At 35.4% G+C, this 27,017-nt stretch overlaps 1 protein-coding gene across 1 annotated transcript; it reads right to left on the bottom strand.

The window, feature by feature from the left end:
* Positions 1-23,841: 23,841 nt before the first annotated feature.
* On the bottom strand, positions 23,842-26,666 carry LOC114272246 (universal stress protein A-like protein). The gene is made up of 4 exons (XM_028213904.2): positions 26,191-26,666; positions 25,908-25,996; positions 24,813-24,937; positions 23,842-24,223 (listed from the first exon to the last, which is right to left on the bottom strand). The coding sequence occupies exons 1-4, from the start codon at positions 26,411-26,413 to the stop codon at positions 24,139-24,141; spliced, it is 522 nt and encodes a 173-aa protein (XP_028069705.2). The 5' UTR covers positions 26,414-26,666; the 3' UTR covers positions 23,842-24,138.
* Between the last annotated feature and the right edge of the window lie 351 nt (positions 26,667-27,017).

The raw sequence follows: 27,017 nt of genomic DNA, 5'->3' as shown, positions 1-27,017 counted from the left end.
CAGGCAGAGCCAAAAACCCTAAGGGTGTCGTAAGGGGGACAGGTGCCATGTAAACGCTCATATGGAGTGTGATTATGAATGACTGGTGTAGGGATACAATTGATAGTGTAAGCAGCAGTGAGAGCGGCTTCACCCCAAAAATTTTCTGGACAAGAGGAAGAGAGAAGGAGGGCTCGAGTAGTGTCAAGTAGATGCCGATGTTTTCGTTCAGCACGGCCATTTTGTTGGGACGTACCTGGACAGGAACGATGAGGTTGAGTACCATGACTCCTAAGGAAAGAAAGAAAGTCAAAATCTTTATATTCCATGGCATTGTCGGAGCGAAAAATCTTGATAGTTTTAGAAAATTGGGTTTTAACCATTGCAGCAAAATTGTAATAAAGTTGTTTGAGTTCAGAGCGATTTTTCATAAGAAACAACCATGTAAAACGAGAAAAATCATCTATAAAAACAACAAAATAACGTGCGCCTCCCATAGTAGGAGTAGGAGAGGGTCCCCAAATATCAGAATGAATGAGATCAAAGGGCGCAAGAGAAACAGAATCACTTTTATTAAACGACAAAGCAGGTTGTTTTGCAAGTTGACAGGACACACAATTGAAAGTATCAGAACTTACAGTACCCAAATGACCACTAGAAATTAAAGACTTCAAACGACCAACAGAAAGATGGCCCAAACGATAGTGCCAAAGCTGAAAATGAGATAAAGGAGGAGCAGTGGTAGCAGTGGTAGGAGCAGTGATTTGAGAGGAATCTGGGCGATCCATGAGGGAAAAATAGCACAATGGCGGTAGAATCTGAAAAAACCGAGGTTACCAGTGAATTCAGAAGGCCGAAATTAGTGGGAAAATGAGTGAAACAACCCAAAATATGACCACAGAGGCACAAAAAATGAGAGGCAAAGGGGCACAGCGCACGTTAGCAAGAAAGGCGCGGCGCACGATAGCAAAACAGGCCAGGCAGTGCACGGTAGCAGAGAGGGCTGACGTGTGCTGACGTCAGAAACACGCGGCGCACGTTAGCAAGAAAGGGCGCGGCGCACGTTAGCAAAACAGGCCAGGCAGTGCACGGTAGCAGAGAGGGCTGACGTGTGCTGACGTCAGAAACACGCGGCGCACGTTAGCAAGGTAGTGCGCGGTGCACGTTAGCACGGGACAGTGTGGAGGACGCGTAGAGCACGTGTGAGGCGGAAGGCGGAGACAGCGACGCGCCGTTCACAGAAGTGGCCCGTGAGAGCGCGTGTAAGGTCTGATTGGGCTGAAATTGGTGGCGTTGGAATCGTCCGGAGGAGACGAAGGCTCTGGTGTGGTGAAAACTGTATTTCAGAGATGGACGAAAAATGAATACAGATGAAATGCAATCTGCAGAAAAAATATGTTGGAAGAAGAGGCTAGGCAGAAAACCTGTGCTCTGATACCATATAAGAAATTGGGAGAGATTGAGAGAGCAAATTAGCTCTGTATTTTTGATGTATTTAGCAACCAAATGGAACCTCCATTATATAGGAGATGAGTTACAAGACAAAATGATGAAGCCACCGAAAGATAGCAAAAGGAAAAGAAAGCATCTCTGTGCTAGGCTAGCAACAACTATGCAACAACTATCTATATCTAATATAATATCTACATAGATTATCTACGATTATAATATCTACATATAATAATACTATTAACAGAACACAAGCTTTGGCCAAAGCTTGTTTCTTGTTCAGTATAAATGAGCGGATATTAGGGTCCCCTAACATTCCACAACATTGCTAAGATCCTGCAGAAAGTAAAATAATTATTTACCCAAAAAAAGAAAAAAAGAAAATGAAAATGAAAAATTGTATCAGTACAAGTTGTAGATGGAATTGAACACACCTACCAAAACCATGTTCCCATATGAAAATCTTACTCATATGCCAAATGTTTTTTTAGCTTTTAAATGCATTATCCAAACTTAGGTATGTAAAACAGGCGTCAACAAGGATTCATCATATCCCTTCAAAATAAGCTTGACAGAAATATTTAGTATTTATTTTTTGGCCATGGTCAAAGAGGGATAGATGTAAATATATCACAATATAGCATTTATGATTTATTTCCAATCGAACACTACATACCAACAAAAACATCCTGATAGAGTTTATGCCAATCTATCATTTAATATGAAATGTTTTCTATCCTGTTCAAAATCTTAATAACTATATCTAACAAACATAACCCACTCCATAATAGACAGAATTAAGAATAATGGAGTGATACAGAGTGCATATCTTTGTTCTAATATCAATATTGTCTTTGTCACCGGTTGCTCATAGTTGGGAATATTTTGAGCATCTTATCACTTGCAAGATTGCTCAAGTTCTTCTTTGTACCCTTTCTCACTTGTTTGCTAAAATAGTCTAAAATTATTGGCTTGTCTAAGTTCCAGGCATGCTTGAACAACGTTGCCGCAAATGCAGTGAAAAAACTGCTACTAGAGTCTGCAGAAAAATGACTTGGGGAGTCTGTGATCTTGGGCCTACAAAATTACAAATGTGTGAATATCATTCTGTCTAAATTAATTCTGAGGATTAAATAACTTGATTATTTTCTATATATATAAATAAAATAAAATAAAATAAAAGAAAAAGCAAAAAAGTAAGTACTGGATACCTTGATTTTTACCCATTAGTGCATGATACTACTACTTAAAGCCAGCTCTGATTTTTTCGGGATCCAAAATGAACTTTAGACATGAAGCTTTTCATACATATTAAAAAAAAAAAATTCAATGAAAAGATTATATGTATACAAATAGTTTTTTTCTTTCGTATTCAAAATATATTTTTAGAAAGCATGACATGTTTAATTGTTAGTGAAAATATCAGGAAAATTAAATTTTATTGATAAATAATGCAAAGGAAATGAGATATAAATAGATTAGGTTGAGGCACGGATATCTCGTTTTTTTTTAAGGAGATCAAGCCCACTGCAGTAAAAAGAACCCAAATACCGATGCAGCAGTCACTAAACTATGGCGTGTCCCCTCCAAGATACAATAGTCCGACTACTTGTCGTATGGTTCAGGCTAACTCTGCACAAGATAGTGAATCCAAAGCTCCACCAAGAAAAAAAACCATTCTTTGGCTAGTAATCTCTCAAATGTAAAAAATAGTTGGTCTTGAAAAGAGTAGATGAGAGGAATAATTTATAGGCCACTAGGACCTTACAAATTACACAAAAAAAAATAATGACCATTAAACTAGAGAAAATGGAGAGTCGCAAAACCTCCAAATATTAACTCACCGCCAAGCCCATGACCTTCCAATTAATCTCCATTTATAAACAAAACAAAAGGTCACCAAAAAAAAAAAAAAGATTCATAAACAAGACAAAAGGTCACCCAAAAAAATAAAAATAAATGAATAAATAAATAAATAGCAGATATTAAAATGGTCCAACAATCCTCCACTCATTTTACTATCAACAAGGACAAGAGAGATTACCAAACAAAGATAAACTAGTATGCATCATGAAGGTGTGCTTTACATTGAACCTTCATTAGTGAAACAACCTCTGCTCCAGAGTCAGTAATGGTCTCAGACTTGAATTATGACTGTTTAGAGGAAATAAAGTATTATTGCTCACACATAATGATCTAGGTATTGACATGAGCTTTTAATAGCCAGCACATTACGGCCTTGTGCCTATCCCAATTTTCATGAGCATATTTGAGAACAAGCCTTGTTCTCATAGAAAGCGGCCCCACTTCCATATTCACATAGGTGAAATCTGTTAAAGATGTTCCTGTAGTTTACACACCTCACTCAACAAGAACTACAGAATTTCATTAAGAGTATAAAAACTCAACCCTCTAACATTACAGGACAAATGCACTTACATCATAGCGATAGACAACAAAATATTAAGGAGTGCATTTTTTTACAACCACCATATGATTCGTTCTTCCCATTGAACCTCGTTATAGGATCTCTGGTCCCTAGGTTGGATGTCCTTATACATGGTTTATGATTTTATAGACTTCAAACCCATCCCTCTCGATGTATTCCAGATCCTATCTCTTGCCAATGCCTTGGTTAACGGATCCACAAGATTATCACAAGATTTTACATAATTCACAGTTATGATGCCATTACTCAAATAGGATCTCACATTACTGTATTTCCTTCGAATATGTATGGATTTACCATTATAAAAATGGTTGTTCACTCTACTAATAACAGCAGTGCTATCATAATGAATTAACATAGGAAGAATTGGTTTTTTTCCAAAAAGGGATTTCATGTAACAAATCTCTCAACCAATTCACTTCATCACATGCTGAAACTAACGCTATAAGCTCAGCTTCTATTGTAGAATTAGCAATTATAGTTTATTTTTTAGACTTCCAACATATAGCACCACCACCCAAGGTAAAAATAAAACCCGAGGTAAAGAGAGAATCACTGACAAAGTGTTCTAATCGGTATCACTATATCCCTCAAGTACCGCATGATACTTGTTATAAAACAAACCATAATTTTTTATACCAGATAAATATCTCATAATTCTTCTCATGGCTAGCCAATGATCTCAACTTGGCTTGCTAGTAAATCTGCTAAGTACTCCAACAACATATGCAATGGTAAGTCTAGTACAGTCAGTAGCATATCGTAAACACTCCAACAACATATACAATGTCAAGTCTAGTACGGTCAGTAGCATATCTTAAACACTCCAACAACATATACAATGTCAAGTCTAGTACAGTCAGTACCATATCTTAAACTACCAATTATCCTAGCATATTCCTTTTGATTAATCACTTCTTTTTCATTTGTTACAACAAATAAATTTATATTTGCATCAAAAGGAGTAGTAACATGTTTACAATCAAAAAAATTATATTTATTTAAAATTTTCTCAACATAATGCGACTAATCAAGAAAAATGCCATTATTAATCTTGGTAATTTTAATTCCCAAAATAAAATTGGTTCACCAAGATCTTTTATATCAAAGTGGCTATTATGCATATTTTTAGTCTCATTTCTAATATGCAAATTAGAGCCAAAGATAAGTAGATCATCCATATATAGGCTAATAATTACATGTGCATTCTCATAAGTTTTATAATATATACACTTATCACATGCATTAGTCTTATAGCCATTGTCAAGCATGCAAGAATCAAATTTCTCATGTCACTGTTTAGAAGCTTGTTTTAAACCATAAAGGGAATTAGTTAACTTACACACCTTACTTTCTTGGCCAGGCTCCACAAAGCCCTCAGATTGGTCCATGTAAATCTCCTCATCTAGATCTCTATTTAAAAATGTTGTTTTCAAATCTATTTGATGAATTTTTAAATCATGAATTGTAGCCACTGCTATCAACAGTCTAATGGATGTAACTCTAGTAACTGGAAAAAAAGTATCAAAAAAATCAAGATCAACTTGTTATTTAAAACCTTTAGCGACAAGCCTCGCTTTATATTTATCTATAATTCCATCCGGCTTACGTTTTTTACGATGGACCCATTTACACCCAATAGTTTTACAACCTAGAGGTAAATCCACTAGCTTCCACATTTTATTTGAAAGTAGTGAATCTATCTCATCATTTACAGTTTCTCTAAAAAAAAATAGCACCAGATGATGATAAAACTTCTTGCACCATAAGAGAAATTTCTTCCATATTTTAAAGATAATAGTTAATGCCAAAATCTTTTACAACTCTAGCTTGTTTACTCTTTCTTGATTGGATTTGAAAATTTTCTTGTTCTTGAAAAACTTGAGATGGAGTAGAAGAGCTACGCATGAATAAAATATTTTCAAAAATTATTTGACCCCCACTATTTCTAGATCTGAAAGAAATTTTATTTTCATGAAAAATAGTATCACCTGATTCACAAATAATATTATTTTTCATATCAAAAAATCTATAAGCTGTACTATACAACGCATACCCAAGAAAAACACAAATAGTAGCTCGTTCACCAAGTTTAGGTCGTTTAGGTCGTTTAGGATCTGTAAGCCTCACAAAAGCTAAACAACTCCAAACTCTCAAATAACCTAGATTTGGTTTATGTCCCCGCCACAACTCATAAGGTACTATTTTAGTCTTTTTGTGTGGCACTCTATTTATCACATGGCCAACTGTCAAAATAGCCTCGCCCCAAAGATTTGAGGGAGCACCTGAATCAATAAGTATAGCATTTGTCAAGTCAATTAACGTTATATTTTTTCTTTTGGCTACACCATTAGATGAAGGTGAATATGGTGAAGTAGTCTCATGAATAATTCCTAATGACTGAACAAAAAAGTTAAATCCAAGAGATTCATACTCCCAGCCTCTGTCACTTCTAATTCTCTTAATCTTTTTACTGAATTGATTTTTCACTTTAAGAAGAAATTCTTTAAATTTCTCAAATGTATCACTTTTATTTTTTAATAAATATATATTTGTGTATTTTGAAAAATCATCAACAAAAATGATAAAATATCGATTACTACCACGAGTTAAAATTCTTTCAACCTCACACAAATTAGTATGAAATAATTCTAGCAATTCAGTTTTTTTTCTCAACACTTTTATGAGGCCTCTTGTAATTTTTGTTTTATTGCAAACTTCACATTTTTCAATTTTTTTTTGGTCACTTTAGGAATTAATCCTAAACTACTCATGATTCCCATATATTTACTCATGATTCCTGGTGGACAATCTTCACTGTAATTAAATTAATTAATTCTGTTTGGGTACTAAACGACAAACAGAATATAAAAGAAAAATAGGAAATAAGAGAATTTGTTTGATTAAAAATATCAAACCAGTAAAATAAAATAAAATAAATAAATAAAAACAGATTTTATTTTGTTACAAAAACAAAATTAAAATCTGATTTATATAAATCAAAACAGAAAATAAATAACTAACTTACTTGATTAATATCTTGAATATTATTCTGATCAAGTCCAGTGTTCGACACTGTCTCCTTAAGACAGATTCGTCCTCTCCACGGTGCTATCAGAATATGGACATCTATCTCCCAGGATGAAATGATCAACAACAAATAAATGTAGCACTACAATTTATTTGTTCAACAAACACACTTAGTGTATACACTCTTTCTCACAAAAAAATAATGAAATAAATGAAGCAAAATGCATAGATGATTTGCAGCAAAAGATGGACAAAAATTGGAGTGAATCTGATCAAATGAGGGTTGGTCTATTTATAGAAGTAATGGCACCCTTTAATTTTGAATTAAACAGGTAGCATACCTGTTTGAACAGGTACTGTACCTGTTGGGTTTGAATTTGAACAGATAATCGAATTTGTTTGAATTTCAAATCTGTTCAGATGGATTTAAATTTGAACCAAACAGATTCGGTTTTAGACCGATCCGAACCTGTAAAGAATTTCTGAAGATGTGCAAATAAAATTTTGAATTCAAAAATTTAAATTTAAATTTAGACAGAATAAATTGAATTTAAATATTTTTGGCCTAAAAAGATTAGTATTGGGCTGGACAAGCCCAACCCAACCTCACACCACGCACCCGCGCCCAAGCCCAGGCCCAGCCCAGCCCGCCCGACCGAACAGACGGCGGCAGCGGCGATGGCGCGCGCGTGGTGATTTTTGAGTCCAATGGGTCTAGCCCATTTTGCCCATAACCTCTCCCTTCTACAAACTTGGGGTGCCCCTTGGGGTCCTCCCCAAGTTATAAGTCGAAGCTATATAAACTCATTCAAAACTTTCCACCAAATCAATGTGGGATAAGCCATTTACACAAACTTTAAGGAATTTCCACCAAAACTCCATTTCCATGGAGCACACTTTGGCTTCAATTTTCCATTCACTCGATAATGGTTTTGACCAACCAAATATACCACGCGAATCACAACGCGACATAGAACGCGTTACCACTTAGACCCGCCAATTTTGGCGCACGGGTCCCACCTAAATAATTGACCAAAGATAGGAAAAAATTTTGGTTTTACCCAGAATTTCAAACCATTTCTAACAATCCCCCACATGAATGGAATTTGATGATAACGGAAATGCAACAATGTGCAGAATTTTTCAAAAGAGTATAAATTGAAAATATCCCGCATCAGGATAGGTAGCTTTCGGCATTGAACCTTCCCTAGTGATAACCTATCGGACTTACTGGCTAACCAATGGACGTGATGCCATGAATTGTTCAGCCGTTTGTGTAAGCTAAGACAATAGATTTCACACAAAATATCTTCTAATGCATCGTGGTTCTCACTGTTGTGTTTATTTTGGCCTTGAACGCTCATGGTTTTCATGAGTGTTTCTAGAGAATTTAGCCTCTTCATTCTTATAGAACTGGCCCCAGTTCGACACTCATATAGGTGATTCTTATTGTGAGTATCTCCTTATACTCGTTTTGATTTATATGCCTAAATCAAGATATAAGTAATCATTAAAAGCAAAGCTTATCCTTATACCCCTGCAGACAACATATGTATGGACCGCTCGAAACTCCGCTCCACGCGTGAGGGCGCAAATTGGGTTCTAGCTACTATAGTTCAGCCTCCTATCACGGTTCTGAATCTAATCTCACAAAGTGCAATGTAAGACTGATAAATCACCAAAGAGTTCAAATCCGGCAAATCGTTTTGAAAAACTGGTTTTAATCAAAAAGCGCCAAACATGGACTGTTTTGCCAGATTTCAGAGTCGCCACCTAAATATTTTGTTTTGGGAAATTTAGGAAACTCTGACTCGTGCCTAAGGCCACGTGTCCGTCATTACCAAACTTGCCTCGGCTCGGGAACTTGGATACGAGAAGGGAAGGTCCTGAAATGAGCACCCACGCTCGCCCGATCAAAGGATCGGCCTCTACTAACATGATATGTTGTTTTTGAAAACACATGCGTTCTTATTCCGGTTTATTAGCTAACCTTACTGTGTGATGCGCACAACATACAAGTATAGACTCAATCACGCGGATTGGAACAAAACAACTCGTGTTTGTTTTTTAAAGTGGTTTGAAAATGCTACTCGCAAGTAGGCTAAGTCGCGGATTTGCCACCCTCAAGTGAGCTTAGAAAAATATGCTTTTGCTACTCCGCAAAGTGGGTTTAAAACTCACAATCATCGAGTTGTTCCAATTCAGGCAATCGAGCCTTCACCCACAGGCGTTCATGCAGTTAAACACTTAAGCAGATAGCCTCATGGCAAGCATGCTATCATGGCAACACTTACACGCATGCAAGGATACTAAAGCATAAACACTCACAGTATACTCCGAGCCAAAACAGAAGTTAGTTAGTAATTATGCATGATCCTAGTTATGTCGAGAATGCCTAATGCAACATATGCAAAATGCAACTAAGATAGGCTCGGCTATTCTAAGATGGCATATGAATGCAATTAGATAACATGTATTCAAATTGGAATTGAAATACAATGCAGTTTGTATGATGCGCTGAGCCCGGTGCATGCAAAACAGATGAATGAATGCAAACATGCGAAGCATAAGGATGCTAATTGAAATATGCCCTAAACTAACCATCAAAAGTTGGTAAATAAAAGGGAGAAAGACGTGGGGTTGGAAGACATTCACACACACGCACACTTATTACAATAGTTGTGCCCTCTCGACGGAGAGTCTGAATAATAAGCTAACTAGCTAATCTAACCTAATTAAACTAATTATTACAAAACAGAACTAATTAACTAACAAGTTAACTAATTATTACAAAACAAGCTAATTAGCTAACTACACTAGCTAATTAAATACAAATGAATAGCTAATCGCATTAACTACTTAAGTACAAAAACCAATGCATTAGCTAGCTTAAGCAAAGAAACTAAGTAAAGCAAATAGAAAGGGCCTCGGAGCGAGAAGCGCATGCATGCTCGGTCGCCTCGTTCGGAAATCCATCGCGATGCCGCAAATTGCCTCTGTTTTCAATTGTTCTCAAAACCTTGCACAAAGCTCCAGATAGCTTTTGCTCCACCATGGGAACCTCCAGGAGCATTGCCGACCACTTGGTGGTGTTGCCAACCACCTGCCGACCACCTACCTTTGCTACAGACCAGAAAAAGTGGTCGGCCAGCCACTTTTACTGGTCTGCCGACCAGTTTTTGCTGCACTTCTCTAGTTTGCTGCAGCAGAGAACAATAAGGGGCATAGCAATGTATTTGCAAGATATGTGTGCACAACCACCCTCCCTATCATTTCATGATCTCAAGGGAGTGTAATTCTCGACTCTCGGGCTACCAACCAAGCATCGCAATACACGATGGTCGAGAAGTCAAGATTGCATAATTCAATGTAAATGAATGCACAAGTAACATATAAAGCCTTAAACTCTATCATGTGTGATCAAGAGTGTCGGCGACCGAGAATTGAGGCACGTTTCATCACTTCAAGTATGAAACGTCTCTCGTTTTTCGTGTTTGGACTAACACCCTATCCAAACACAATGCAATGCATGCACATGGAAATACAATGCAATGCATGTAAGCAAACAGCAATGCAATGAAACAAGTATGCAAACATGAGGCAATGCAACCAGCATGTAAACACAATGTAATGCAACCAATTCTCAACCTAGCAATGCTAATGGCATGCAAACACAATGTCATGCAACATAAGTATGCAAATAACAAAACAATGCAACCAATGTTAGAAGGGCATGCACAAAATTCTATTATGCAAACAATGCATGTATGACAAGCTTAGAAACTAAGGCATCAAAGCTAGTAAAGGGCACCTCACAAGGGGCATGCAACATAATGCTCAATGGACTTAAACCGAATATGGATAGACCTCAGTTATGCCCAAAACAGTGGCCAAAATACTAAAATGATAGCATAAAATGCAAAACAAAGCATGCACATGCTCTAGTCCACCAACTAAGCATAAAAGCATAACTCTCAAACATGATCAAGGAGTGACAAACATGGAAGTGTGACAACACTACATGCACTGAAATGTCATGTGAAATGGTGCCAAACCATTCAAACAACGCAAGTATGGCATACGAGAATCCTTAAGCACGAAAGCTAGTGAATAGGGCTACACAAGAGGCATGCAATGCATGGCACAAATGGATGAACCAGTCACAAACAGAGCTCAAATAGGTCAAAACAAAGACCAAAACATGCTGAGATATGAGCTTAAAGGTCTAGGTATGCATGCATACGAGCTAGGCCACAAACAAGGCAACAATACATAACCCTTAGAGGCACTCAAAGAGTGAAAGAAGTGGGAACATGGCAATGCTACATGCTCTGAAATGTCATGTTAAGTGATGCCAAATCATCCAAACAACACAAATGAAGCATGCTATGGTGCTCAAAACTCAAAACTAGCAAGGCCAATTGCACTATAGCTATGCAATATACGAAGCATATGGAAAGTACAACCCAAAATAGTCCTAGAACATGTCAAAATGATACTAAAACATGTATGGAGGGAAGTCAAAACAAGCCAACATGAAGGACCAAAACATGGATCATGCAAGGGCAATAGAGAGAATTACACTACACTTACCAAAACCAAGCATGAGATGGCTTCACCAACAAAAATCAGAGTTATGTCATGGCAAGATAATCCCAAATACACACTGAAATGATAGCTCGCAAGCTTAGGCATGGAGGCATATACAATGGCTCATGTTTAAGGCACAAAGTACCAACCCTCCAATGCATTGAAAGAGTGAAAGATGTGAGTGTATGACCACACTACATGCACTGAAATCACATATGAAATGATGCCAAATCATAAAAATAGCTTAAGCAATGCATGCTAGTGGACTCAATACACAAAGCTAGTGAGCTAGAATGCACTATGGCTACACAAAGCAAGGCATGCATGACAAAGACAACACAAATCAGAGCTAGAGCATGCTAAAATATGAACAAAAACTTCTTAGAGTTAAGCCAAAAGCATGCTAGAATGATGGTCTAAAGCATGATACACATTAGGCTAGTGAATGGAAATGCACTACAAGTGCAAGGAGCATGCAAGGGGCTATCAAACCAACCCAAAACATATCTAAGGCATGTTAAAAAAACACCAAAAACCCACTAAGATGGACTCAAAACCTGCTAGAAAGACATGCTACTTCATGAAGCACACAAAGCTAGTTTGTAAGGATTACACTACAAGTGTAAATAGCATGCATGCAGTGACAAAACCAAGTTAAAAAAATGGTATGCCATGTCAAAATAACCCCAAAAAAAAGTTGAGAATAAGCCAACACAAGCTTAACAAACATGCTCAAACATGAGGCATACAAGGCAAGCAACCAAGATACAAGGAGAGGGGATGACCCTCTCTTATTTGGGACCTCAAAACACCCTTTCCACCACTGAAATTCCTCTGAGTTTCAGTGGTGAGAAGGCCAAAAGAAGGTGGTCCCAATAGCTTAAAAGAATAGCACAAAACAAAGGCAAACAAGGCACAAAAGGGGGGTAGACCACCCCCAACACAAAAGAGACCTTGAACAAACATTACAAGCATGCAAAATCAGAACTTTTTCCAGTAGAAAGTTAGGCCTAAAAAAACATGCAAATAGGGCCAAAAGCTTAATCAAAAACAAGGGTTTAAGAGGTTAGAAGCTCGCCCTTGTAGAACCACTTCAAAGCTGCAACTCCAGCAACCTTTTTGAACCAAAACCAATCCAAAAACTCCAAAACCAACCTCAAAGTGCCTCAGCTCCAAGAGTATGGTGTTTCACTATGTGCTTCTGTGCAAAAGTGTGAAGAATAAGCACTTTCAAGCACAAAACAAGAGAGAAATGAGAAATATAGATATAGATGATATGTATAGCTCTCAAGCAACTTTTTCTGAACCTAAAGCAAGAGGGAGAAGGTTCCCTCTTATAAAAAAACAGAGTTCAAGCTTGTTGAAGAAGCTTAAGGCTCTAAGCCATCCCTCCATACACGTATATGGAGGATGGTTTCTGTGCCTTCCAGCTGTCACAGCTGGCAAGAAAAGATCTCCAAAAAGGTGCTGGAAAGCTGCCGACCACTTGAAGTGGTCGGCTAACTACTTGTAGTGGTCGGCCGACCACCACAAGTGGTCTGCCAGGAAATAAAGTGGTCAGCAAGGGGGGAGGAGTGGTCTGCACACTGAAAGCAAGCTAATGGTGTGGTGGCCGACCACTTTTGGTGGTCCAAAGACCAAGAAAACCAGTTGGCCGACCAGAAAACTGGCTGGCGGGAAGAAAAGTGGTTTTCAGGGAGAGAAACTGATCTCCCACCCTCATTCCACCCTCCAAGCAAGGAAAACAAGGTTTGTGCCAAAAACAAACCAAAAAGGATACAAGACGAAAGTCCGGGGGACAAGGTGTGCAGCCGGAAGCCCCGAAAACTAGTCAACGGGCACCAAAATGGTCTACGACTACAAAAAAGTTATCTACGAGACCACTGTGTCCCTCTAGACCAAGGCAACAAGGTATGGTTTGAAAACCGGGCCAAAAAGAGAACGTTAAGCAGTCCCGAGACAAGGCGCGCGACCGAAGGCTCCGAAAATCGAAAACTGGTTTCCAAGAGGAAAAAGTGGTTTACAACCACAAAAAGGTGGTCTATAAAACCTCCTCCCCCTCCATGGAAGGTCAACAAGGCTTGGTCCACAAACCGAGCCAAAACACAAAGAGTTTAGAGACTCGGAGACAAGGCATTCAGCCGAAAACTCCGAAAACTCGAAATGAGCACAACATGCACTATCACCGAGCGCTCAATCGATGACGTCTGAGTCTTAAGGTCAGTCAAAAACGAGGTGTTTACAATATGTTTCAGATATCACTCTCACCATAGGAATGGGTAAGGAATTTTAATCCCTTGGTGATTTCTGGCGAGCCACACATAACTTAGTTGTCCCTTTGAACTTAGTTCTTGGGATCTCCAGTCATATAAGTAGGGTTACCATTATGATGACTCTTATGTAATATGCTTTAATCCCATCCCCTTCGATGAACTATACACTAGCTCTTTTTTCAAACCTTTTGTTAATGGATCCGCAATATTCTCTTTAGATTTTATATAATCTATTGAGATTATTCCATTTGACAACAATTGCCTTACAGTATTATGTCGATGGCGAATATGTCGTGACTTAACCATTATACATATCATTCTATGCCCTGCCTATTGCAAATTGACTATCATAATGAATGCAAATAGCTGGCACAGGTTTTGGCCACATTGGAATGTCTTCTAAGAAGTGACGAAGCCATTCTGCTTCTTCTCCTGCTTTGTCTAAAGCAATAAACTCAGATTCTATTGTGGAACGTGTGATGCATGTTTGTTTCGTGGACTTCCAAGAAACAGCAGCGCCTCCGAGAGTAAAAACATATCCACTAGTGCAATTTGAATCTTTAGTGTCCGATATCCAATTGGCATCACAATAACCTTCAAGTACTGCTGGATATCGAGTGAAGTTCAAACCATGATCACGGGTGAATCTTAGATATCTAAGAACCCGAATGATCGCCTTCCAATGGTCTTATCCGGGGTTACTAGTGTACCTACTCAATTTACTGATAGCATAAGCTATATTAGGACGAGTACAATTCATTAGGTACATTAGACTTCCAATGATTTGGGAGTATTTTAACTGAGACACTGCATCACCTTTATTTTTTGATAAATAAAGATTGACGTCTACAGGTGTTCTAGCTAAATTTATATCATCCTTGATAAATTTATCAAGAATTTTCTCAATATAATGAGGTTGAGATAACGCATATTCGTCAGATGTTTTAGTAATTTTCATTCCTAATATAACATCTGCGACCCCCATATCTTTCATATCAAATCTTCTGTTAAGCATTTGCTTAGTTGATTTGATTATGTTTTGACTGCTTTCAATGATAAGCATGTCATCCACATAAAGACAAACTATGACATATCCTTGGTCAATGTTTTAACATAGATGCATTTGTCACACTTATTTATCTTAAACCCATTAGTAAGCATTGCATGATCAAATTTTTCATGCCATTGCTTAGGTGCTTGTTTTAATCCATAAAGAGATTTTACAAGCCGACAAACTTTCTTTTCTTACCCCGACACTACAAACCCTTCGGGTTGCTCCATATAGATCTCTTCATTTAGATCACTGTTTAAGAAAGCTGTCTTAATATCTATTTGATGTATTTCTAAATTAAACAACGTTGTTATAGCAATAAGCATGCGAATGGATGTTATTCTTGTCATAGGGGAATATGTGTCAAAATAGTCCAGACCTTCCTTTTGTCTGTAACCTTTAACTACAAATCTTGCTTTATACTTGTCAATTGGACCATCTGCTTTTATTTTCCTCTTGAATATCCGTTTAAATCCAAGAGGTTTAGAACCTGGTGGAAGATCCACCAATTCCCAAGCATGATTTTGCATAATGGATTCAATTTCATTATTAACAGCGTCTTTCCACAAAGGTTCTTCAAGACCTGTCATTACTGCCTTAAAGCTTTGAGGTTCATTTTCTAACAGGTATGTTAGGAAATCTAGACCAAAGGATTTTGATGTTCTTGCTCTCTTACTTCGTCTTGGTTCATCATCAGTTAAATTCTGTTGGTCGAGACAATTACTAATCTCTTGTGTTTGATTGTCATCAGTCTCTTGACTTTGTGTATAATCATAAGTTTTTTTCTGTGAACTTAATTCCTGCCCTTTCTTGTAAGGAAAGACATGTTAAAAAAAATACAGCATTCCTTGACTCTATAATAGTGTTCACATTTATATCAGGTATTTTTGATTTATAAGTCAGAAACCGATATGCACTACTATTCTAAGCATAACCAATAAACACACAATCTACTATTTTTGGTCCAATCTTAGTCTTTTTAGGAACAAGAACTTCAACTTTTTCCAAACACCCCCACACTTTTAAGTATTTGTAGAAAGGCGGTCGACCTTTCCACAATTCATAAGGAGTGCTGTCGGTTTTCTTGTGGGGTATTCTGTTAAGAACATAATTAGCAGACAATATTGCTTCCTCTTACAAGTTTTGTGGTAAGCCTGAACTTAGTAACATGGCATTCATAATTTCTTTTAGGGTTCTATTCTTTCTTTCAGCAATTTCATTTTGCTGAGGAGAATAGGGTGCTGTAGTTTGGTGAATAATGCCATGTTGTGCACAAAATTCATTTAATGGTGCATCATATTCACCACCCCTATCACTTCTAACCATTTTAATGGTTTTACCAAGTTGATTTTCAACTTCTATTTTGTAGAGTTTAAACATTTCTAAGGCTTCATCTTTACTTCTAAGTAAATAAACATAACAATATCTTGTGCAGTCATCGACAAATGTTATGAAATACTTTTTACCTCCTCTAATTTGAACAAATTTAAGATCACATACATCAGTATGAATTAATTCTAGAGGTTCAATTTTCCTTTCAACCGATTTAAATGGAGCCTTAGTTAGTTTCACTTCTACACAAACTTCACATTTATGATTAGGATTAATTTCAAACTTTGGTATATAATCTAAACCAATTAATCTACGCAAAGCATCATAATTTACATGTCCTAATCTACCATGCCATAAATTCGACTCAAGAATATAAGCAATAGATGTGTTATTTTTATTGCTAGCAACTTTTGGTACAACTGTCATTACATTTAGTTTGAAGAGACGATCACTTATGTATCCCTTACCAACATACATGCCACTCTTTGTTAATACAAATTTATCAGACTCAAAGACAAGTCTAAAACCATTTTTACTTAACAAAGAACCAGAAACTAAATTCTTCCAAATGTCAGGTACATGCAGTATGTTGTTAAGGGTCAGTTCTTTCCCTGATGTCATCTTCAACATCACTTTTCCTTGTCCAGCCACAGTAGAAGTAGAAGAAGAAGAATTTCTCATGAAAAGTTGTTCACCATTTGCAGCCTCATTGTAGGTAGTGAACATCTTCTTGTCCGCACATATGTGACGAGTTGCTCTAGTGTCAACCTACCACTCTTTGGGATTTCCAACCAAGTTAACCTCAGACACCACAGCAGAGGGGTTGATGTCATTCACCCTGTCAAAGATGTAATCTAGTTCAGTTACATTAGCCTGCTTAGTAATCTTCTTGCTTGTACTTTCATGATCCTTCTTAGGGCGGCGGCAGTCAGAAGCTCGATGTCCAGTCTTGCCACAGTTACAGCATTTCCCTTTGAACTTCTTATTGTTATCGCCATGTTTAGGACCATCTCCAGTAAACTTCCTCTTTTTGTTATGTGGTTTATGAACTTGTTCAACCACATTAGCCTTGGACTCAATAAGATTTTTCCCATTCCTCTTTTCAGCCTTTCGGTTATCTTCCTCAATTCTTAATCTTATAATCAATTCATCCATGGTCATCTCTTTGCATTTATGTTTTAAATAATTTTTGAAATCTTTCCAAGTCGGTGGTAACTTTTCCACTAAAGCAGCGACTTGGAAAGACTCGCTCAGAGACATACCCTCAGAATGAATATCAATTAAAATTAATTGAAAACTTTGAACTTGAGAAATTACGGTTTAGGAGTCTACCATAACGAAGTCCAAAAATTTACCAACAACAAATTTCTTCGTGCTAGCATCCTCTGTCTTGTATTTCTTCTCTAAAGAATCCCACAATTCTTTTGCTGACTTCAAAGGATGTAAACATTATACAGCATGTTGTCAAGGCTATTGAGGATGTAGTTTCTGCACAGGAAATCTGAATGTTTCCAAGCATCTACAGCGGTAACAACTTGCCGATCATTTTCACCCTCTTTAAGTGCTGGAGCCTCTTCATGGAGAAACCAGGCCAAATTAAGAGTTGTAAGATAGAACAGCATCTTCTGCTGCCATCTCTTAAACTCAGTACCGTTAAATTTTTTCGATTTTTCTCCATGATTTATTGGTACTTGAACCTGGTTCTGGATAGGGGCCGGTGTTGGTGTAACAATTAGAGTACCACTTCCAGTTGCAGTTTCAGTTGCAGTAGCCATAAAATCTTATTACAAAAATCAGAAAAGTAAATTACAAATTAATTTTCTAGTTACTAAAATCAAAAAATAAATTATAACACAAAATAATTTTATTTTCCTTGTTACTAAAACTAGAAAAATAAAATACCATAATAATTTTCTGTAACACCAAATAATATTCTGCAATTGTTAATGACACCAGTATATTACTATTAGTGTCAAAGAAAATAGACAGTATATTACCACTATCTGTCAAATAGTTTATAATACTATTTGTATTTTCCAACTAGAATATCACTTTGAAAACACAGAAAATTAAATACAATGAAGGCACCAAAAATAATCTGTCTTAAGATTGTTGGACAATCTTCACTATAATTAAATTAATAAATTATGTTCGAGCACTAAACGACAAACAGAATATAAAAGAAAAATAGGAAATGAGAGAATTTGTTTGATTACAAATATCAAACCAGTAAAATAAAATAAAATAAATAAATAAAAACAGATTCTATTTTGTTACAAAAACAAAATTAAAATCTGATTTACATAAATCAAAACAGAAAATAAATAAATAACTTACTTGATTAATATCTTGAATATTATTCTGATCAAGTCCAGTGTTCGACACTGTCTCCTTAAGACAGATTCGTCCTCTCCACGGTACTATCGGAATATGGACGTCTATCTCCCAAGATGAAATGATCAACAACAAATAAATGTAGCACTACAATTTATTTGTTCAACAAACACACTTAGTGTATACACTCTTTCTCACAGAAAAATAATAGAATAAATGCAGCAAAATGCAGAGATGATTTGTAGCAAAAGATAGACGAAAATTAGAGTGAATCTGATCAAATGAGAGCTGGTCTATTTATAGAAGTAATGGCACACTTTAATTTTGAATTAAACAGGTAGCGTACCTATTTGAACATGTACTGTACCTGTTGGGTTTGAATTTGAAAAGATAACCGAATCTGTTTGAATTTCAAATCTGTTTGGGTGGATTTAAATTTGAACCGAACATACTCGGTTTTGGACAGATCCGAACCTGTAAAGAATTTCTGAAGAGGTGCAAATAAAATTTTGAATTCAAAAATTTAAATTTAAATTTGGACAGAATAAATTGAATTCAAATATTTTTGGCCGAAAAAGATTAGTATTGGGCCGAACAAGCCCAACCCAACCTCACACTACGCACCCGCGCCCAAGCCCAGGCCCAACCCAGCTCGCCCGACTGGAAGGCCGGCGGCGACGGCACGCACGCGTTTGTGTGGTGATTTTTGGGTCCAATGGGTCTAGCCCATTTTGTTCATAACCTCTCCCTTCTACAAACTTGGGGTGCCCCTTGGGGCCCTCCCCAAGTTATAAATCCAAGCTATATAAACACATTCAAAACTTCTTACCAAATCAATGTGGGACAAGCCATTTACACAAACTTTAAGAAATTTCCACCAAAACTCCATTTCCATGGAGCACACTTTGGCTTCAATTTCTCATTCACTCGATAATGGTTTTGAGCAACCAAATATACCACGTGAATCACAACACAGCATAGAACGCGTTACCACTTAGACCCGCCAATTTTGGTGCATGGGTTCCACCTAAATAATTGACCAAATATAGGAAAAAAATTTGGTTTTACCCAAAATTTCAAACCATTTCTAACAATTCCCACATATACACCTTAAACCAGGCATTATCATAACAAACATGTCTATTAGTACCAAAATCTGCCTCTTCAGTATCATACTTAGTCTGTAATGCTTTCTAAATTTTCTTTGAGGAAGTGTAAATGGTGTCATAGTAATCATAAAATTGATCAGTAACACAATTTAAGAGATAAAAATGACATTTATACGCATCAATATTGTATGAAGCCACTTTTGCGTCACGTGCCTCATAGTCTTCATCATTTATCTCCTCGGTTGGGAATTTGTTTGGGTTCTTCTTGGTAATAACATAAGCAACTTTCAAAAGGCTGAAGTAAAAAAGAACTTTTCATTTCCACCTCTTAGAATGAACTCCCTTGAACTTGAAAGGCTTGTTGAGATCTCCAATTCCGTCATTGATTTTTTTTGGCACTTGTTCCATCTTGATCTCCTTAAAATTGTTAGTGAAAATACCAGAAGAATTATATTTTATTGATAAATAATGCAAAGAAATGAGATACAAATAGATTAGGCTGAAGCACAGATATCTCGTTTTCTTTAAGAAGATCAAGCCCACTGCGGTAGAAAAAACCCAAATACCGATGCAGCAGTCATTAAACTATAACTTATCCTCTCCAGGATACAATAGCCCGACCACTTGTCATATGGTTCAGGCCAACTCTGCACAAAATGGTGAATCTAAAGCTCCACCAAGAAAAAGCATCATTCTTTGACTAGTAATCTCTCAACTGTAAAAAAATAGTTGGTCTTGAAAAGAGTAGATGGAAGGAACAATTTATAGGCCACTAGAACCTTACAAATTGCACCAAAAAAAATAATGGCCATTAAACTAGAGAAAAAGTAGAGTCCCCAAACCTCCAAATATTAACTTACCACTAAGCGCATAACCTTTCAATTAATCTCCATTCATGAACAAAATAAAAAGTCACCAAAAAACAAAAAAAACAAAAAAAGATTTATGAACAAGACAAAATGTCACAAAAAAAATAAATAAATAAATAAATAAAAGATATTAAAATGGTCTAACAATACAGTTTATCAAAAATTACTAATATCATTATCATGATACTAACTTGATCTTCAACCATAGCAAATCAAATATTCAATGAAATGAAACATAATATAACATTAAAAAAATATTTAATCAAGTAAAAACATGAAGGCATAAACTCATTACAAAGGTTGTAACTTGAAACCCTATTTTATATTACAATTATGATAGGAGACTTTCCATCATAGCTCAGTAAATAAATAAATAAATAAATAACAGAAAATAAATAATATAAAAAAAAAGTTCAAAAACACTATTTCGCATAAATTAAATTAGTGCACTAATTTAGATCACATCATCAATCTATTTTTTTTTAATATTTTTTCATAAAAAATCAAAAGATATAATTATTTAAATCATCCCAAACAATCCTAATTAATTTCAAAAAGTTTAGATGAATAGTTCCATAAAAATGAATAAATAAATAAAATAGAAAAGAAAAGAAAGTGCCTTCAATGTTTGTGATAGATAAGAGTTGAGAGAAAATTAATAATGTTAGTTACAGCTCCAATTTCATAGTCTTCTGACTTCAATAGGATGTCGCTCTTACTCCTTGCTTTAGAAGCTTTTTGTCTTGGTTTGACGATCTTTTTGGGGTTAAAAAAAATTATAAAATAATAAATAATAAATAATAATAAATTAAATAAGTTAATAAAATAAAATATCACTTCTAATTTATAATTATTATACTTTTATTTTTATAAAAATCAAAAAAAAATAAAAAAAAATCTAAACCAAACGAAACTAAAAAATTCAAGTTAAAAAAGTCCCGACGTAAAAATAATTGACTATATATTGTCCTATGCCAATGCCAAACGAAGCTTCTGTATTGTTTCCCGATTCTTACCACCGAGGAAACCCATCAGGTAAGTCAGAAAGCTTTGGTTTTATATTATTTACACTTTGGTCTCAAAAGTTTTTGAAATATAAATTAGAGTCCCAAATTTTTGGGTCTCTCTAATTCAGATTGGGCCTTTTCGAAGAAACAACTTTGGACCTTAAAAATTCAAGTGGGCCTATTTGTTATGGAATTCAGATTAGGCCTTTAAAAAAAACAACAAGAACAAACAACAAATTGGGACCTTTAAAATTTAAGTGAGCCTTTTTTCTTGTGAACTAAAATAATTTTGGGTCTTTTTTTTTAGCCTTATTTTTGGGTCCAAAGTGGCTGCTTTGTGGTTTGCCATCAAAGCCGGACCTGCTCCAGCTATTGCAGGGTCTGAAAAGAGTGAACTGTACGATGCGTCTACTTTAAAAAATTGTTGTCTACTCTACCTAATCATGTGAAGAACTTGAAATTGTAGAAGGGTTGTTTTATTTATTTATTTTTGTATAGTGTATATGTTGATAGATTTTTAGGCTTTCTTTACTTTTTTACATGTCTTTTTGTAAAAAATTAAATAATCAACTAAAATAACCTATCCAAACGGGAGTTTTCATGTTGAAACATGTAGGTCTGGAATAGCAACAAAATTTAGACATAAAAATATTCTATTTCGAAGATGTCAATGAGCTCATCGTCACAACAAAAAAGAACATTACGATATGTTGTTACTCTTAGGAATCCAGTATAGTTGATATATTAAACATTTATGACATTTTTGTTGTTGTACTCACATTTGTCATAATGATTTTTTTTTAATAGAATAAATGGAAAAATCAAGCTAAGAGATTACAGGAAAAAAGATGATGACATGCCCAGACACTATTCACCCCCCCAAAAAAAAATGCCCAGACACGTATGTTTTCATGAGTACAATTAGTTTGATATGTACAAGGACATGGGTTTGGCTACACAGGTTAATAATGTTTTGTAGCCCCAAATACTAATGCTATATCTATACATAATTACATTTTTTTATTTTATTTTCTCACATTTGGACACAAGGCAATGAAATGCATATTAATAAGAAAAAATTGGTGATGAGTCCATTTTTATGTGTATACGGCATTAAGTCTAATTGTTCTATTTTAGTTTTAAGGAGATGTTTAATGAAACATATTTGTGACAAGTAAAAATCATTGTTTTTAAGGTTTTTTTTTTTTTTTTGTCATTTTTACCTTTGTATTGTTACACTCACTTTTGTTTTCATTAAGAAATGCTATGAGCCATGAAAAATTATCCCGAATTATATCACAAAACAAGTTGTATGATATAGATTTAAAGTTGGTAGAAAATTGGTCGCACCTAAAATGAAGGTGTTCTATAAATGTTCAGTACTTTTTGAGTAATTTTTCTAGATATGTAGCATTATTAGTTGTCATTTCTACAAATACCAAACTTCATTCAAAAGAAAACTTCTTGGCAAAGAAAAGCTCATCAATTAAGATACAAACTTGAAAACAACACTCAACAACAGCCTGTGCTAGATTGGTTATTGAACAAGCTTGTCTATTAATTAACTTCACTTGAATTCAAAGCAACAGTACAAAAGAATACAGAAGGAATACACACACTGAAATTGAAGTTGAATGCATATTTATTTCATGCAGATTTGCATCTGAAAGTATTACAGCAGCTTCTATGGGCATATAGAGGTGTAAACAATGGTAATGTCACACATAACTTCAAAGTTTATCCCAATTCATAGCTTTCCTTTTTTTTTTCTTTTTTTTTTTAATTATATATATATATATATATAGAAATAATTTAAACCCTGCTTCCAGATCAATACTTCCGGCCCGTTCCCAAATTGTCAACCAGCGGCTTGCTCAAGGCGGAGTTAGGTTGGCAGCAACTCTTAATTGTATATTTAAATGACAACGGATGATCCAATTCTCCTGTGAGGCAATGGGTATAAAAAGGAAAGAATAGAATTGTGTTCTAGTTTTGAAAATGTTATATTGATCGTCTCACCTCAAAGCTCTTTATTAAAATATGTCAACTGTTTTTATTCTTTATTTATTTATTTTTATTTTTTTCAAAAATGTGCCTAGAATGTAATGTTATCAACACTGCATCCATTTTGTATGGACTCCACAATCTATCAAAACGAATATTGTGATGTTGTCATATTGTATTCTAGATATTTTTTAATTTCTTCTTGAATTTCTCAAATCAAAGTTAGTCACGATCCATTGTCATATTCGGTTATATCCAAAATAATATTGGTTATGTATAACAACTTTGGTTATGTTTCAAAGTTGTATAAAAAACAATGCAATACAGTGATTACAAATTCAATGTGATTATATTCCACACAAAAATTTAAAAAAAAAAAAATTCAACTATTAAAAAGTCTTCTTGTATGGATAATTTACAATTGGGACCATGTCATTGTCAGAGAACATTCAAATAATATACAAACATAAACACCACACATATATTAATAGGGAAGTGATTGAGGCCCCTCCAATCACCACCCCACACACACGTGGCGGGTGGTGATTGGAGGAGAAGGAAAAAAAAAAAAAAAAATTGGCAGAGAGGGTCAAAAGGGGTGCGTCCTTGAGGGCGTCCAACTCATTTTCCATATTAATATTAGTAAATTAAACAAATATAAACTACTTAATTTGTGGTTTCTTGACAACAAGAACAGGGCACTTGGCATTCTGAACACAGTAGCTGCTCACACTTCCAACAAGAACCCTGCTTCATCATGAACAACAGATTTGATTTAGTACCTAACTAACAAACTTCTTGCAGTGGAAATTCATTATCTTTGACTATAAGAGATCTAACAACACATCATCAAGCTATTGATTCATTTTGGAAACAAATATTTTTAAGTGTACTAAAATACATCTGAGAGTCCCATAAGTCATCAATTAAATAGTAAATGCAGAAGCAGGTGGAATAAGCTTTACATATTTTTCAACTTCTTGAAGAAAAATTACAACAAATCAACATTTGAGGAACAGAGAAGCCATCTTATCAACCGGGTTGGTTGTGTTTCATTTTCTGAAAAACTTTCAAAAACAATCCACTTTCTAGAAAAGTCAAAATTTTATTTTTGAAATCCGTTTCCGCACTAAAATGAGCATGACGGACATTTTCGAACTTTATTTTTAATTTCTAAAACCTGAAAAGCAAAAATGAAAACACAACTCATAATAGAAAATGTTATTCTTCCAAATTTTTCATACACAACCATTCCCCCCCCCCCCCCTTCTTTCTTGGAGGAACTAATTTGAAGTAAAATTAATCATACAAAAAAAATAGAAGAAAGGAAACAAACCTCTGGATTAATCCAAGCTCATGATCACCTAAGATAAGTAGATTGATGTTGTACTTTTCAACTGCATTACAAATTGCCACTTTAGGATCCCCAACCTCTGCTATTAATATTGTTTCTGCTTTTACCTGTTGTAAATTAGAACAATATAATCAAATATTTCTGGTGGGTGTGCTACACATGTCCATCTTCATGTGTAGCATGTCCTGAAGCATGAAGAAAACAATAGCAGCCAAGGTTTTGTATGATCTTAGACTAAACTTCAAAATGAGACATTATTTTATTGGGGTTTTGAAAAATTGTGACCTTCAACGATAATTTTTTTTTTTTTTTTTTTTTAATTTAGAGACTTAGGTAATAAGCTAAGTGGCCTTATAGTTGAACCTGTTCTGGAAGAAAACATTCATAAAAACTTAAAAGAAGAAACAAATATGTGTATAGAAAGAAGAATGATAAGGACTTCACAGAAATTGGCCAAAGTGAATTTGGAAACAACAAAGTTATATATTCACATAAAAACAAAACATTTGGATAATAAAAGCGTATAAAATTTAAAACGTGTCTATTCATTTTGGATGTGATCTATGCCATATAAAATTTAAATCTAAACTATGAATATAATGAAAAATCTCATATTAATAGAAAATCAGTAAAAAATTACAAATGGGTGGAAATCTTTGTACATGCAAATTTTTAGCGTCATCGACCTCCATCCACCGCTCACATCACCACAACTACCAAACCATCATTTTTAAAGATGCAAGCAAATCTAGGGAAAACATTCTGCAGATCAAAACTTTTTGTAAAATAATTTTTTCTCAAAAAAAAAAAAATCTCAAGAAAATATTTTTCACCAAAGCAAACAGAATTTTAGGTGAGACCAACTAGGATTTTGCTCAATAAAATTTTTAGTAATTTATGTTCAAGTTAATCCAGACACCCACTAATCTAATCCATCTATTCCAACAAATCAAAAATATAAATGCTTAAAATATGCAGATGAAAATCATCTGTGCAACGGATAATTTAATCAACTAAACAAATATCTCAATTAAATGAAACTTGGAAGGGAAAAAAAAAAAAAAAAAAAGGCCATACCCCATGACTGGTACAGATACCCTTAGCTTTCTCTAAAATCCCCATTGAAACCACCTTGTTCTGTTCTTGGACAGACTTCACATACTCCACTGCCATCAAAAAAATAAAAATAAAAAATCAGAAACTTGTGAATGGAGAGTGGAAACTCTAATTTACTCTGGGATTCATACAAATCACTTCATTTACATACATGGGTTCTTATAATTATGTATACATGAACTCATACAAATCATTTCAACACAGAGAGAGAGAGAGAGAGAGAGAGAGAGAGAGTAGACATAACTGGATGAGATAGGGAAGTTGATGCGAGCATTGCCAAGAGGAGCAGCGAAGACATTGGGATTAGTGGGTGGAGATGGCTGAACCATGCAAATAAGCAGAGGATTGCCAGAGTTGTTGATGGTTTCCCTGAGATTTTTGAGCAACCACATGAGGGCATGGTAACTGGACATGCTCTCATCAATTGCCACCATCACTTTCTTCCCAGCTTTCTCCACCACAGCCATTATTCTCTCTCTTCTCTTCAAATTTCTTTTATTTTTTCAAGTTTCAACCTCAAAACACACACAAACACAGAAAAAACTAGTTACAGAAGTTTCTCTGTTTTATAATTGGTAGTTATGAATAAAAAGAAGGTAGTTAAAAATTATATCTTGTTCAGTAGGTGACATGTCCTTTTGAAATAGAGTATGAGAATGGCAATGAGAAAATGAGTCATGCTACAATTTTATTAGGGAAATAAATTTTAAAAAAATGCAGAATTTGATAAAATCTGATGAAAAATTATTATGTACAATATTTTCTTAGTATTACAACAAAGAAGTTGAGGGTATGACCTTTTCCATAAAAGTCAATCAAAATGAACCATTTAATTGTGTGGGTGATTTTCCGACCACACTGCCCGCTTAGTAACCAGCTGGAGAGCACTGGCAGAATAGATGGCACCTGACTGACCTGTAACAGAAATATAAGAATCTCGCGGTGGTTTCGACCACCCGGGGGCACTCCGACGATCAAGTCAGTATATCTCTCAAAGATAAATCAAGTACTAAACTCACAAGCTTGAGTATCAAAAGCATACCTTAGACCCATGGGGGTGCCTCTCTTTTA

Source organism: Camellia sinensis, chromosome 5, assembly GCF_055761805.1.
Source record: "Camellia sinensis isolate YWXY chromosome 5, ASM5576180v1, whole genome shotgun sequence".
NCBI lineage: Eukaryota > Viridiplantae > Streptophyta > Magnoliopsida > Ericales > Theaceae > Camellia > Camellia sinensis.
The sequence above is the reverse complement of the archived record's forward strand: the minus strand, read 5'-3'. Positions and strand labels throughout refer to the sequence as shown.